The sequence below is a fragment of the Alligator mississippiensis genome, chromosome 7 (assembly GCF_030867095.1).
Source record: "Alligator mississippiensis isolate rAllMis1 chromosome 7, rAllMis1, whole genome shotgun sequence".
In the NCBI taxonomy this organism is placed as follows: domain Eukaryota; kingdom Metazoa; phylum Chordata; order Crocodylia; family Alligatoridae; genus Alligator; species Alligator mississippiensis.
In genome coordinates this window covers 45,563,641-45,579,553 of record NC_081830.1, presented here as the reverse complement: position 1 = coordinate 45,579,553, position 15,913 = coordinate 45,563,641, and the positions used below count along the sequence as shown (strand labels likewise).

The following is a 15,913-nucleotide window of genomic DNA, read 5'->3' as shown; positions in this document are numbered from 1 at the left end:
AGCTCACTGAAGAGTTCCCTGTTAAGCCAAGCTGGTCTTTTGCCATACTGGCTAGTTTTCCCTACATGTTTAGTTCCTTCCTGCTGTGCATTTTTCTTCCTCACCTACAGTATGGTGGCTGAGTCCTTCTTCCAGCAGCTAAACAACTTTTTACACTAATTCCCTTATGCCAGCATCTCCTTTGCCACACCTTGCCGTAGGTTGAGCTTCTTCCCTCAACTTGCTTCTATCTGCAAGATGTGATTCTATGTACTTGTCCTGAACAGAGCCCCCAGAGAGTGCTGCTAGCTGAGTGATTACTGCCTGTATCTGACAAAAGCCCTAACAAGGGGACAGAGCCAGTCCAAGCCCAGAAGAGTTGAAAAGAAGACTCCCCAAGCAACCAGGGGATGAGTAAAAAAGGATAGGAAACAGGGCAGTTTGCAAGCAGCATATAGGTCTGTTTGTACCTCCCCCCCTTTAAAGGACAGCCTTTCAGGTAAGTTCATTCTTTAATTAAGCACAACCCACCTAGATATTCAAAGTAAGTAGCTAAAACTCAGCAGTTAGAGCAATTTTAACTAGAGACCAGAGCAAGTAGGGAGTTTGCCAGAAACTCTCTCTCTCTCATCTTCCTTCACTGGAAGCTTGCTTAGAGGAAGCAGATTAGCAGGGGAAAGGGAACTTTTCGGCTAACGACAGAAGTTACACACAAACCAATTTAAGTCATCAGAAACTGGTTTAAACCTGTAACAGAACAGAAGCTCAGTGCACATAAACCAGTTTCAAAATGGCTGAAACTGATTAAAGACAAACCTGGTTGAATGCAGTATCAGACTTGACTGATTTAGATGAAACCAGTTTATCAAACTTCTGTCCAAGACCCCTTCCTAGTTCAAGTTAAATCACAGTCCCCCAGCATGCTTTCCAGCCCTGGGCTGGGCTGGGCTATCTGCCTGCTTCAGAGAGCAGGACTGTCCCTATACCTTTGCTCTCTAACTGGAGCAGTGTGAACTGGTTATCAAGGGGGAAGAGGGGGGGGCAAGCCTGGTTGGGGATGCAGCTGTCTGAAGGGGGGGTGGGGGGAGGGAGGACTCCTGCCCCAGGTAAACCCTAGCTGGGGTTTGGGACCAGGGAAGGGGGCTAAACACTCCTTCCCCCACTCAAACTTACTGCTGACTGTGATTATGGACTACAAATCCCAGAGGCACCTGGAAACAGGAAGAGGAAGTGATAAGCAACTCTGCAGAGTCCTCCTGCTGGAATTCTGGACTACAAGTCCCAGAGACCTCAGGGGCAGCAGGAAGAGGAAGTGAACACAGCCTGAGAGCTCTGCTATAGCACCTGCAGCTTCTGGCCTGAGTCACTGCAGGCATGTGGCTGCATTTCCTGAATCAAAGGTAAATGTCTGTTCACTTCTTTTTCAATGTAATCTGTGCAGTTTAGACTAGCCTGCAAAGACTGAATCAGTTCAGCCTCGGGCTTTTTGATTGTCTGTACCTAGCCTTCAGGATCAAGGGGCAGCAAACGGGCCAGCTTATATGGAAGTTTGCTAGAGAAGGTCTGCTTGATAAGGGGGACAGGAAGAGATAGGCACTGGATGTAAGTACCCCACAGAGATAGCTGGAGAGACACAATACCAGAGCCACTGCCAGTTCTTCCTCTGCTTGGACCTGAAAGGTATCTGTCTAGACAGAACTGCTCACCAAAGCTTCCACCCAGGTCCTGGTTTGGTGCTGTGGAGACTAAGGCTTGCAGATTCCTTCCAGTGATGACCAGGTGGGGGAGTTACTGCAATGTGAGCCATGCCTCCTGGTGGTGTCCCTCAGGCAGCAGGAAAAAGAGCTATAGGAGGAAGCGACAAGGCTCTGAAGCATATTCTGCTATGAGGACTTCATTGATTTGGTGCTGGAGGAGAGCACTAGGACTGCAGAGGAAGGGCTGCCAGAGGTGGTGCTGGCGAAGGAAGAGATTATGGATTCCCAGGAAGGTGGAAGCTTGTTACTTCTGATAGTAAGCAAAACTGTTTATCCCCACCTGCAGCAGTTTGTCTGGAGAACAGGTGAGGCCCTACCAACAAAAGGGAAGGAGTACATTCCATCAGTGGAAGAGGCCACACCAGGCCTCCCCAAGATTGGGAAGATAGATACCACTGCCACAAAAAGGAAGTTATAGATGGTGGTGATCAGCAACTTCCATCTGTAAGGGACAGAGGCATCTATCTCCTAGCCTGACCTGTTATCTCAGGAGGTCTGCTGCTTGATCTGACTCTGTATCTGAGATGTCATGGAGGGATGTTCTTAAGATTCTTCTGGCCCTCTGACTACTACCCCATACTACTCATCAATGAGAACACCAATGATACACTGGGAGGGCAGGGGAACCCTGAGCAGATCACCCTTGCACCCAGAGCCCTGTGATCACTTTTGAAGGGGACAGGGGCTCAGGTGTTGTTTTCAATCCTTCTGGTCGAGGGGGAAGAGCTCAGAGAGAAGCAAACACATCCTGAAGATCAATGCATGGGTGTGCAGATGGTGTTGACAGTAGGGCTTGGGCTTCTCTGACTATAGGTTGTCGTTCCGAGAAAAAGGATTGCTAGGAAGAGACAAGATCTTATGAAGAGAGAGGGAAGAGCATTTTCACAGAGAGGCTCACTAACCTAGTGACAAAGGCTTTAAGCTAGGTTCAGTGGGGGATGGAGACCAAAGTCTTGAGTTAAGTGGGTGACCTGGAGGAAGTGCAAGCAGGAGGGGGCAACAGGGAAGACCTTTTTATTCTTCCTGAGAAAGCAGGGTAATCAGCTAGTTTCCTCAGATGTCTGTACATGAATGCACAGAGCCTGGGAAACAAGCAGGAAGAACTGAAAGTCCTCACACAGTCACAGAACTGTAATGTTATTGGAATAACAGAGACTTGGTGGAATAACTTGCATGACTAGAATACTGTCATGGATGGGTATAAACTGTTCAGGAAGGACAGGCAGAAGAGAAGTGGAGGAAGAGTTGCTTTATATGTAAAAGAGCTGTATGATTGCTCAGAGCTCTAATATGAAACTAGAGAAAGCCCTATTGAAAGTGGGGTCAGAGGGAAGAGCAACAAGGGTGATGTCATGGTGGTTGTCTGCTATAGACCACTAGACTAGGATAAGGCTTTCTTTAAACAGCTAGCAAAAGTTTCCCAATCAAAGGTCCTGGTTCTCATGGGGGACTTCAATCACCCTGCCATCTGTTGGGAGGGTAATACAGAAGGAAATGGGCAATCCAGGAAATTTTTGGAGAGTGTTGGGGACAATGTCCTGGTGCAAGTGTTGGGAAGGCCAACTAAGGACCATGTTCTTCTTGATCTGCTGCTCACAAATAGTGAAGAATTGGTAGGGAATGCAGAAATGGATAGCAACTTTGGCAGCAGCGACCATGAGATGATTGAGTTCGTGATCCTGACAAAAGGAAGAAAAGAGAGCAACAGAGTAGGGACCCAGCACTTCAGAAAAGCAGACTCTCACTCAGGAAACAGATGGGCAGAATCCTCTGGAAGGCCAGTCTGAGGGAGAAAAGAGTCCGGAAGAACTGGTAGGACTTTAAGGAAACATTACTAAGGGTGTGAGAATGAACCCAGACCACTACACTAGTCAGCACAGTTTGGGGAGACGGTGAGTAGTCAATGGTGGTGAAAGAAGAGGTTCTTGTGTGGGCACATGAAACCATGCCACCAATGCCAGCACACTTTAGGAGCATTTGCCAGCTCTGATTGGCAGAGTGGAACTTAAACACCCAGATAAAAGATGACCGGGAACCTGCAGAAGGGGGACCAGAAGTGTATGTGCGAAGCAGTGGAGAGCCGTGTCCCAGTGTGGAATGCCCTGGAAGGGGTGACTGGTGGGAACCAGAACTGACTCCCATGATTGAAGGCTTGGAGGAGCCTACAGACTTACTCAGAAGAGTTAAGTGGCTAGCAGATGACAAGAACACTGTAGGAAAAGAGTAAGAGAAAGAAGAATCAGATGAGTAAGTAAAAAGGAGAGTGTGATACATTACTATACAGTTCACTCTCTCTTTTGGTCTATGGAAAGTGGACCGATATGACTCATCCGTCATAGAAGTTCTCATGAGGTGCAAGTAGAGAGTGAGGTGGAGTAGCAGGGCTGAATTACCGTAAGAGTTCAACAGTTTATGGACTCTCTAGTGAGGGGACCACAAAAAGACCGCAAATGCTTACTTACCTTATTGGGACTCTTAACAGCTGGATGGCATTAGGTGGGGTCTAGGGGAGGCAGAGCCCCGCAAGGCAGCACCTAAGCAGACAGAGTGCCATGATCGGGGACAAATTACCTTCCTCCCATCAGCAACAAATTTCAATATCAAAGCCATAGTAGGTGAGAGAATTTGGCACTATAGCAGTTGAGTCATCAAGCCAAACTGTATATCCCAAAAGGTACAGATCCAGGGAGTCGTGCTGAAAGCATAAACATCGGTCTAAAGAATGACATGGGGGAATACATCATCTTTAAGAAAATGAAGAGGAGGATCCAGGGAACTACAGACCAGTCAGCTTAACCTTAGTCCCTGGAAAAATCATGGAGCAGGTCCTCAAGGAGTCAATTTCTAATTTATTTGGAAAAGGAAAAAGTGTTTGGGAGCATTTGGCATTGATTTGCCAAAGGTAAGTCAAGCCTGACCAACCTGGCTCTGTGTATTCAGGAAGAGCAGTGGATGTGATATACCTTGACTTTAGCAGGGCTTTTGATAATGATCTCCCACAACATTCTCAGCTAAAGAAGTATGGGTTAGATGAATGGTCTGTAAGGTAGATAACTGGCTGGTTTGTCAGGCTCAATGGGTAGTAGTGAATGGCTCAATATCTAGTTGGCAGCTAGTATCAAGTGGAGTGCCACAAGGGTCTGTCCTGGGGCTAGTTTTGTTCAATATCTTCATCAGCCATCTGGAAGATGGCATGGGGTACACCCTCAGCAAGCTTGCAGATAACACCAAACTGGTGGGAATAGTAGATATTTTGGAGGGTAGGGTTAAGATTCAGAGAGACCCTGATAAATTGGAGGATTAAACCAAAAGAAATCTCCCAAAATTCAATAAGGACAAGTGCAATGTCCTGCACTTTGTACTAGTCCATGGAATTGTTCTGTCCTGACTGGGAATGACTGGCTAAGCAGTAGCTCTGTAGAAAGGGACCTGGGGTTTACAGTGGACAATAAGCTGAATATGAGCCAACAGTTGCCCTTTGTGCCCCTGCTGCAAAGAAGGCTAACCATATACTTGGCTGCATTAGTAGCATTGCCAGCAGATTAGAGGGGGGGGAAAAATCACTTCCCTCATTTCATAGAAAATTAGGGTTGGAAGGGACTTCAGGATCCACCCCCCTGCTCAAAGCAGAATCACATGCAAATAGATTGTTTCAGCCATGAAATATTTGGCACTAGTGAAGCCACATCTGGAGTACTGTGTCCAGTTTTGTCCCCCACCACTGCTCCATGAAGGATGTGGACAAATTGGAGAGTCCAGTGGAGGATAGAAAAATGGTTAGGGGACTGGGGAACATAACATAGCTGAAAGAACTCTGCTTATTTAGTCTGCAGAAGAAAAGACTGAGAGGAGATTTAATAGCAACCTTTAAGTACTTGAGGGTTGGTTCTAAAGAGGATGAAGCTAGACTGTTCTCAGTGGTGACAGAACAAGGAGCAATGATCTCACGTTGCAGCAAGGGAAGTTAAGGTTACAAAGTAGGAAAAACTCTCTTACTAGGGAGTAGTAAAGCACAGGAACAGGCTACCTGGAGATGTGCTAAAAATCAAAATTTCAGTTTTTAAGAGCAGGCTAGACAAAACCTTGGGTGGGATGATGTAGTTGGGTATGGTCCTGCTTTGAGTAGGGGGCTGGACTAAAAGACCTCCTGAGGTCCCTTTCAACCCTAATTTTCTATGATTCTGTGACTGGTGAGATAGCACCTCTGATACTTTCTGCAGCAGCATCTATCACTGTATATATCTTCAGTGATGAAACTTAAAAAAAGAAATCAAGTGAATGCATATGTGATAGCAAGTTAAAAATAATAGTAGGTGTCTGGGAGTGTGTTGCTTGACTTCCCCAGGGTTATTCAGACACTCAGAACAGCTTATGTCAGCCTGCTATGGTACTCTACTCTTAAATGGCTGCTGTACTATCAACTAGGGAGTACAGATGTTCCCTGCCATGGCTTGTATATTTTAGGTGGTTAAAAACTGAAAAACCAGGAGCATAGTGAGTGCAAACTAGCAAGCATGCCGCGCTGTCTTCAAGGTAGCACCGGTATTGTGGATTCCTTGGCAGACCACAGAGAGAATTTTGTCACAGTCTAGGCTGCCCTAGACCCTGTCAAATGTGCACTCTCCCCTAAGTTTGGAGCAACCTGAATCTCACAAAGCAAGCAGACTGAATTTCCTTCTGACCCCTGCAAGGGAGTTGCCTACAAAGGAGTTGCCTTAGTCTCACGTATAATATATATACGTGAGACTAAGGTCAGGTACAGATATTACACTTTTACCAGTATAAGTGAACAGATCAGTCTATATCTATAAGGGAACAGAAGTTCAACACACAAAACTGGTTTATACCTGTAACAGAACAGAAGTTTGTCACACACAGACTGGTTTAAAAATGGTGGAACCCAGTGTAACGCTCCCTCCAACCAAAGAGCAAATGTGTGTTCTGTTTACTGCTGATCTAAAGTATGCTGCTTACAGAAAACCACATAATTTAGATCAATTCTGCTTCAGGTTTTTTTAATATCTAACCTAGCCTAGGAAGGCCATTTATACCATTAAAAAGTGAAAGGTCTTTCTAGTTTTTCACAATACTGCTTTTTTTTTTTTTCCACAAGAACAACAAAACCTTGCTTTGGCCTGAAACTTGACACACAGGATATGAAGTCAGAAGCAATTGTTTTTAACGCGCATACTGGAAGACTACTGGGAAAAAAAAAATCAACAACACAGGGCCTGATACAGCTGTTCTGCTGTACCTAGAAACCCCATGAACCTCAACAGCAGTGGCCTGTGAAGAGAGAGTGCCAGAATTAAAAACAAAAAATACCATAGACCACTTTTTCTTCATTTCACAATGGCATATTGTCAGTAGAGAAATTAAATTAACTTTGCCCTTTTGAAAGTATATTTATACATAGAACAATCAGAGTAATTTCAATTTGGGAATGGGTAATTAGCAACATTTTAAAACCCAAAGATGTCACAAGGGACAAATCATTTTAGTTGGTAATGGACTCCTATGATTCCACTGAATCAGTGATCTGCAAACTTAAAATTTTCCAACTGGGGCTTAAAATGAGATTGTAATAACAGCACCTGCACTGATGCAGCAGTTGTCACTGTCAATTGGGTCTATATTATTTAGACAGGGTTTACAATCTGATGGAGGCATTATTGCCTGTGAAGTTATTGATTAGTAAACTAAAATTCTCTTTGTGCACCTTAACACAGTACACTTTAAAAACTCAGAAGGCATCACAACAGCCTCTCAAGTCAATACTTCATGTTTTATTAACTCTACTTACAAAATGTCTTGATTAGGAGAATTTAGTACATTTGCAAACTGCTAATTGAGCATTTACTTGAGAGGACTGTTACAGACTGTCAAGCAAATATGGGCTTAGCATGTTTCTAACACAGTTTATACAAATAGAAACAAAATTTGCTACTTACTGGTAAGCAGTGTAACAGGTCAAATGAAAGGGTCATGGGATCACTTATTTTCTCTGAATTTCACTAAATCCATCTTCAGTGATGGAAAATTACTACTTTAGACATGCCATGCATTACTGTATACAGCTACCCAAGTCTTGAATAAGCTAGGCTGGGTACTGGAAGCAGTAGAACAGCATTAGCACAGTGGTCCACCTGGATTAATATACCCTGCTTCTCAGCAGCACTTATTAGCCTAGGCAAATAACTGTTAACAGAGCTACACTGCTTCAGTACCCCAGCTACATCATTCAGAGCTAGCTTGGGTATTTTTGTATTGCTGCACTGAGCTATGTAGACATGCCTTTTAATAAATGATAGGCAAACCAAAAAACTATCCTATACTGGCTTAAGTGATTTAGCTCCATCTTGCCAGAATGATTTCCAAAAATGAAGCAGAACTGTATCAGTACTAGAGTTGTAGAGCATGGTAATTCTCTGCCTATGAAACAAGCTGCACTCTACTGGCATGTGCTCTGATTTCAGAAGATAACTGTGGACACTTAGCCTGATGCTTTCCTTAGATACCCATAATTAACCGTTTGAAGATAGGAAACCAAATTCTTCTTTGGGTCAAACCGCTGTAAATCAGTGCATCTCTGTAGACATTGAAGGAAAATAGAACAGGGACTTGTTCTCACCTCTTACCTTGTTATAATGACATGAATAGGTATTTATTATCAGCATAGTGCAAGAAAGCAAGGAGCGAGGTATCTAGGATACCAGCTGAGATCAGAGCCCCATAGGTAACACACAGAGCAGAAGATAGCCCCTAAGCAGAAGATGAGCAAACAAGTATAGATTAAAACAAACAAGCAATTGGTCAAAAGTTACAGTTTTTCCCTAGTTTTTACTTGGATAACTTCCCAGTCTCCTGAAAATGAAATAAAGCTATTCACTTTGATTCTGTTTGTTTAAAACTTACCATCAAGGATCTCCTGACATCTCATTATATGCCATTATATGCTTTTCTTTTGTATGTGCTGGTAGTGCAGGTAAAAAGAAGGTAATATTTCATTTGAAAACCTGCAAGAACTAGAGCTGTCCTTATCCCTGTCTGCTCTGAATCAAAGATACAAAGCCATTCTTTCACTGACAAAGCACAAAGTTCCAAAATCATATTTGCTGATGTATAGTCATAAGAAAAGCTACATTGTTAACAGGTATATTATAACACTAGAGAGTGCCATTTAGATCTACTCGCACCTAAACAGGCCTTTGGTTACTGTTCAATAGCTAACAGCACAGAGGAATAATGTGCACAGTATCATATTCAGTCACTTTTGACATCCCAGCCCAAACAGCTTGATAATCCATTCACAGTTGGGGGCAGCCTTTAGGACAAGTCCAGAGTAAAACTCAAAGTCGTGTCTCTGGAGCCAGAGCAAGATGTCAGAACTGCTCAGCCACCACACCCCTGCTTGCCTAGAATTGGCAGCCATGCAGACCTATAATGTCCTGAGAAGTTCAGAAAAGACTGTTCCTTGGTGACCTCCAGTGAATCCTTTCAGGGATCTGTACCAATGATGCCTACTTCCAAGGACATCTGAAGCTTGTCACATTATATTGGAGCCAGGGATGCTTAAACTGCAGGCCAGATCTGGCCCTCAGGGCTCCCCACTGGCCCAAAAATTTGGCAGCAGGGGAGTGGTGACAGCTAGTTGCTACTTCTCTGCTGTCATATTCCTGGACCCTGGGGAGCCCCATGGGCTGGAAAGCATAGGTCTGCATGCTAAATTGAGCAAGCAGAGCCAAACGGGGCAGTGCCAGGCTGAGTGGGGCAGCATAGAGTGGCATGGGACCAAAAAGGGTGGCATAGGGCTGAACAGGGCCTGATTCTGGAATGCAGGCCTGATCCAGCCCATGGACTGGCCCCATACCACTTACCTAGTCTGTGGGGCCAAAAGATTAAGCACTACTGTACTAGAGTGTTCAAACCATGAGCTGGATCTTTGTCAGAGATGTTCTTTTGCTGTTTCTGTGAGAATTTACCCAAATACAGCCAGGCTAGACAACTTTGAAATTTTTTTTCATTAAGTTTTCTTGCAGGAAGCAAGTAGAAGTGCCTGTGACCATATAAGATACTCAGTGGCGACACATAGGGGGTGCACGGGGGTGCAGGTGGGAGCACTGGTGCCCCCCTGCGAGCACCAGCTAGGGAGCAGGGCTGCCAGGTGAAGCGGCCACGCTCCCAGGTGGTGCATGAGCAACAGGTGGGGAGCAGGGTCACCAGCAGAAGCACTTGAGGAAGTCCCGGGGCCTCTCCTAAAGCACCACAGCCGCTTTTTGGTGAGTGAGGTTGGCGGTGGAGAGCCACCCCCCCCTCCCCCCCGGTCAGTGTGATCGGCCTCAGGGGGACTCTCTTCTCCCACCCCCCCAGTCACTGCCTGGTCACTGGGGTGAGGCACCAGTCACCTATGAAGATAGTGACATTCTACATAAGCACAAGCAGCTGAACTAAGCTTGTATATGCAACTTTCCTCACTTCTGAGCACTTGACTTTGCTACATCAATGCTCTTTTAGCATATGAGGGTCGTCTGTGTATAAGATAAAAAGATACACACATTCATTAATGTTACTACCCAGGGAAGGCTTAGAAAACAAGTATATAAAACTAAATAAATTCAAATTAAAATATCCTGCAACATAAAACCTGTTCAGGTTAAATACCCTGTATATGCTATTGTATGCATTCACAAATTTCAACATACACCCATAGAGACCATTACAACTGTCTAGTCTGACCTCCTTCATAATACTGCCTTCTGCCCAGTAATTCCAGCATTAGGGAAAAATAATTTTCCCTATTACACATGTGCATGTTAGCAAACTCAGTAATTTTTGTTTAAATTAGATCATTGAATTTTTTTCAAAAAGCTATCTCCATTTAAAGACTTCAAGCAATGATTCCCTTGGTAAACTTTGTCTTTTTTGTCTTGTATTTAATGAGTCTAGCTTAGCCAGACAAGACAGGTTCTATTGCAATATACTATTATGAGCCCCTGATCAGAGAAACGTTAAAAAATATTTCTTAAACAGCCTAAAACAGATACAATTTAGGCAAGTCTCAGAAAGGCTCATCCCATCATTTCAACAGCCAATCTGTCTCTAGCAATAAAGTTACAAATAAGTATTATAGACCAATGGTGTCTTTTCTATCTTTGTTTTCCTTTTGTATATATTTTGTCTTGTTTTGTCTTCAAGAAAGAAGAATCGGACTTCAACAGCTCTAGGTTAACTCAAGGGGACACCTTCCTCATTACAGAGTAGATTATCAGCCTAAGAAAATGTTGCATCCAGGCCACAGGCTGAATCTTCAGCTTGACAAAGGAGTCTGGATTGAAAATACCCTCAACACTTTATTTCGATAGTTTTGTGTGTGCATAGGAGGGGAATTGGGGGTAATACCCAAGTAAAAGCTTGAAGTAATTTTCCAAAGATGCCAGTTAAGGCTTGTAGGATGCAATGACGAGGGTTGAACAGAGGTGGTGTAAGGAACCTTGGGGCTGGACTCGATGACCTTCTAAGGTACCTTCCAGCCCTAATGTTTATGAAACCTAATGTCTATGAACCTGATAGAAGGAAAGTTATATATAGATAGGGCCATGCAGGAGAAAATCAGGCCTGTACAAGGGACCAGAAAAGGGAGAAGAGAGACTTATCTGCACCGAGGGTTCTCTTCTTTCTGCTGCTGCATTGGTTTTTGGGTCCATGAGGAAACCTTTGGTGGATTAACTTCTCTGTAAAGACATTCATTTCCCATAGCAGCAGCCTTCTGCCATACTGAGGTAGCACTACCAGAGGATCCACTGTCCCTGCACCAAGATCTGTAGCAGGGCAGGCAGATGCGCTAGAATATAGTGGGAAGGAAGGATCCATGTTCTCATGCCCATCCTGCTCAGGCTTTAATGGATCCCTTCACTTTTCTACACAGAAATTCTCATTCATTTTAGTGTATCAGATTGTAATTCTAATTTAGTGAGCATCACAATAGATTCAAGTTGCAAAAGAACACAACTAATAAGCCTGCTCCTCAGACACCTTCAGGAGAAAGCTTCTCCCTCCCTGACCCTGCTTCAAAGTAAAAATCATGCATTCTGTTAGCCTCTCTGATGAGGGATATATTGTGAAGTTCATAACTAAGACATATAATATGTTATGGCCTGTAAGGTCCACTAGAGATTTCTAACCCAAACCACCAAGTTTCAGCCTAATTAAAAGTCACTGACAATGTTGAACTCAGTTGTATTAATCTGGAACATCTTTACTAACAGTTAATGCACCCAAGGGGCACGTACACACATGTAAGCACATGTGCTTGCAGCAGCTCAAATAGAAGCAGTGCAAATCTGAGCTGGTGCTTTTTGCCTCAGTGCACGTGCCCAGACATGCACTTTGGTATGGGGCAAATTGTGCCACTTGGGGCAAAATAACCCTGCCTGGCTCCTCATGGATCTGCAGCCAGGGGGAGCCAGGGGCCAGCACCTGTGCTGTCCCCAGCAGTATATAAAGCTGCCCTGTCCTGGCCCCATCAGTACAAAAAGCTGCCCTGTCAAGTAGCTCAGAGCTACTGACTCTCAGGAGCTTCTGGGGCCCGTCCAATTGCTACCTGGGGACACTACTCCTTGTGCCAGCTGGACTGCTGCAGCAGCCCTGAATGTTCCCTGCACCCTCTATGCACTGCAACTGTCCGGTAGTGGGGGCTTCTGCCTGGCTGTGACCTCCTGCACACCTGCCAGACCCGGATGGGGACTGCACAGTCAATAGAGGCATCTGCCCCCCTGGGCCAGCTGCCAGTGGGCTGTGATTGCAGAGTTGGCCTTTGTGCGACACTACTGCCATGTGTGCCCCTGCCTGGCCATCTGGGCAGCTATCACCCAGATGTTTCCAGTGCAGTGGTCTGCTTTGAACTGTCAAAGCATGTCCTCCTGGCTCCAGTTGGCCAGGAGGTCAGCCACAGCCAGCTGGGTTCAAGGTGCCAGCTCTGAGCAGGCTCCTCTGCCTAGGTCCTGCCACTTACCTTCCTAGCAGGAATTCTGGTGTTCCCTATTTGAAAACTGAAAAATTCCTGTTAAAAAATCCCAAAGTCACTCTGTAAAATACCCCCAAATCCATGTTTTTCCACAATTAAAACAGAAGACCACTACAGTAAAAGCTGTATCTGGCATCCTACTAGCCAGCATGCTCCACTAAATGGCATGCCGGCTTGTAAGATAAAGTGAAACCAGAAGTGCCCACCGCGGCACTTCCGGTTTCTCCGAGCTCACACGGCCCGGGGGCATAACAGGCTGTGTGGGGCCATGTGAGGCCTGCCTCCCTGTCCCGCAGGGACTGCAGGATGCGTGACGATGCAGCCGGAGGGACCTAAGGACACCCCAGACACGGCAGGAGAATGACTTCTAAATATCTATATATTTTGCAGTTTGCCTTTGATTTTCTTAGCATAGAGCAGTTAGAGCCCCCCCTGACTCCTTCACTAACCAGGATGTGGGAACAGATGCCCCTGCAGCTACAGCTCCTGCCAGCAGGTCTCATCCTATCTGGCAGCTGGGCATGCAGGGTGTGTGCTGCAGGGATGTGGGGTTTGCAAGAGGAGGTTGGGAAGGGGGTGGGGGGATATGGGTGGTTGTGGAGGGCTGCAGGGTGTGTGGGTAGGTGTGGGTGAATCATGGGGAGATTGGGGGGGCTGCTCAGGATGAGTGGGTCCCCTGCCCACCTCAGGGCACAGCCCCCCTACACAGCTCACAGAATTCCCCCCACAGCAGCTACAGCCCCCCAACAGGGGCCACATGGTCCTCGCAGGGGCTACCACCCCCGCTACAGGGCCCACATGCCTCAACCCCCTTGCTTCCCCAGCCCCCAAGAATGCTGTCTGGCCCCATTCCCCACCAGTTCCTGCAGCCCCCCCCAATGGCTGCCCTGCTCAGCCCCACCCCCCCCATTTGCACCCCCAGACCTCCCCCCCGATGGCTGCCTCACCTGGCTCCAACCTCCCAGCACTTTAAAAATAAAAAAAGCCCCACACTCACCAGCCGTAGCAGCTGCCATTGGGGTCACTGGCAGAGCCCCCCTGCACAACACGGGGTGGGGGGGCAGGCAGGGAATGGGGCCAGGTGGGGCAGCAATCTGGTGGGCTTGAGGAGCTGGCAGAGGATGGGGCTGGCAGGGGTTCCCCCATGGGCCCGTCCTCTAGCCCCCCCCCCCCCCCCCTTACTGGCATGGAGCCCAGGTCTAGCTCCCTGCACAGGCAGGCAGCGTGTTTCAGCACTGGGGCAAGGGCCAGCCATAGAGATGCTCTGGCTGGCTACCAGAGTGTCTCTGTGGAAAACTAAGCCTCCGATTTCCTCAGGGCATGGTCTCAGACTGTGCCCTGCCCCACTTTTTCCCCTGCATTTTTTTTGATCCCTGGATATCCAGGGATCTAATTTTGCCCCCGTGCTGCAAATCTGCAGTGTACGGAATGTTTTTTCATTCCCACACATGCCTCCTGCAGCATCTCAAAGGGCTTTGAGACGCTGCAAGATGCATGTGCACACTTGTGTGGACGTGCCCAAATGGATTTAGTGCATGAAGCACATCTGTCCACATATGACATCTATGAAGAGGGACAGCAGTGGTACAAACTAATTATATCTTAAACTGTATCATAACGGATGAAACTGAATCAAAGTAAAAATTAAATAAAAACAATATTTTGTCTTTAAAAATATGGTGCAATCTTTCATCTGTCACATAGCCAAGATATGCAAGGCTGAGCTCTTAATGGAGGCAAATGGCATGCAGGAGAAGGGAATTGAAAAAAAGAATCTACTCTGGGTTACTTAAATTGGGTTGCTTAAATTTGTCATTGTGTTTTACATGTTTCGAAATTGTACCCATAATAGCTTGCAGTTCTTTACAAAGGTCAATGTAAAATCATTTTCTCTGTTACTTCTTGCTTCAGAAACCAGTTCCTTGCCTGCCTGCTATCCTCCTGAACTTTGTTAATGAAGGCAAAGTTCTGCTGAGTTATCACTCTGACCCTTCAACTTTATTATCTGGAAAACCGTAAACTTTATCCATGAAAAGATATAAAAAGGAGAGACTTACAAAACATTCTTTCTGCAGCTCTTGCTTCCAGGCTCACCATTTGATCTGTCCTTCGATTTAAACTCTTAGCCACAATGCCTGCTGATTACAATGGAACGTGGGAAATGGAATCCAATGAAAACTTTGAAGCCTACATGGTTGCTTTAGGTAAATAAAAAATAATATATATACTGATATACTGTACATACTTAGGGACAAAAAGTTTTATTAGTAAATTATGCTTTAAAAAAAACCTAATAGCAGACAACTCTTACTTCTGTAATATGTTTTGAACATAATATTTTCTGGCAACCACACCAAAAATCATATGCTTGTTATAATGTGTCTAGATAAACATGGGCAGTTCTCTCAGCAAATAACAAAATATTTCAGAGCACTGGAGCAAAAAAAAAAAGTAGCCATTAGCTCTTAGTAATACTGCAGTTGAATTAGCAGATACAGTTGAAAATTTGCATGGTAAAAACTATAAGAACTTGTCATAAGGCAAAAGTTCCCAACAGTTGTTATGGGAGTGTAGTTCCACAGCAATAAAATTTAGGGTTTTAACTAGAATCCTTTTTTTAGATGCTAGAAGATCATCATCATAGTGTTAATTTAGTGCAAGGAGCAAGTTAAGGAAGCTTGACTTACGAGGTAAGATCAAGCTTTTGATTGTGCCAATTCCAATCTTATTTTCTTTCATATTACCATATTCAATTACTATAAATGACAGTGTGAGAGTTTTATAAGGGATAAATGTATCTTTTTGCTTTGACTATCATTTTACATTTGAACTTTTCAATACAAATTTCTTTTCAAATGCTTTTGTTCATATGCAAATAAATATATCTTACCCTTCTAGCTCATTATATGTATGTAAATTTGGTCCTTAGGTGAAATTCTGGCTTCATTGAGGTCAATGGTAAATCACCTGTTCATTTTAATAGAAGCATCAGGCCTTTATTTTGATGAATAGGCACTGAATCACAGAACCAATTAACATTTTTAAAAATTATTTCAGTATACTCTGAAGAAATTGATTGTCTCATTTCCATTGTTCCTATAATAGGACTGTATTCCCCAAAGTGCAAAAAATGTAGAAAGTAATTTTGTACAGG

The 15,913-nt window shown here is 44.8% G+C and overlaps 1 protein-coding gene across 1 annotated transcript in view; it reads left to right on the top strand.

Annotated features, from left to right (window-relative positions):
* The first annotated feature begins 1,271 nt into the window (after window positions 1–1,271).
* Window positions 1,272–15,913, top strand: part of RBP2 (retinol binding protein 2) — a 34,244-nt gene continuing 19,602 nt past the window's right edge. The window contains exons 1-2 of the mRNA XM_006257986.3: window positions 1,272–1,379; window positions 14,835–14,963. Coding sequence (XP_006258048.1) covers window positions 14,891–14,963 — 73 coding nt within the window. The 5' untranslated portion in view covers window positions 1,272–1,379; window positions 14,835–14,890. The remainder of the gene's footprint in view (window positions 1,380–14,834; window positions 14,964–15,913) is intronic.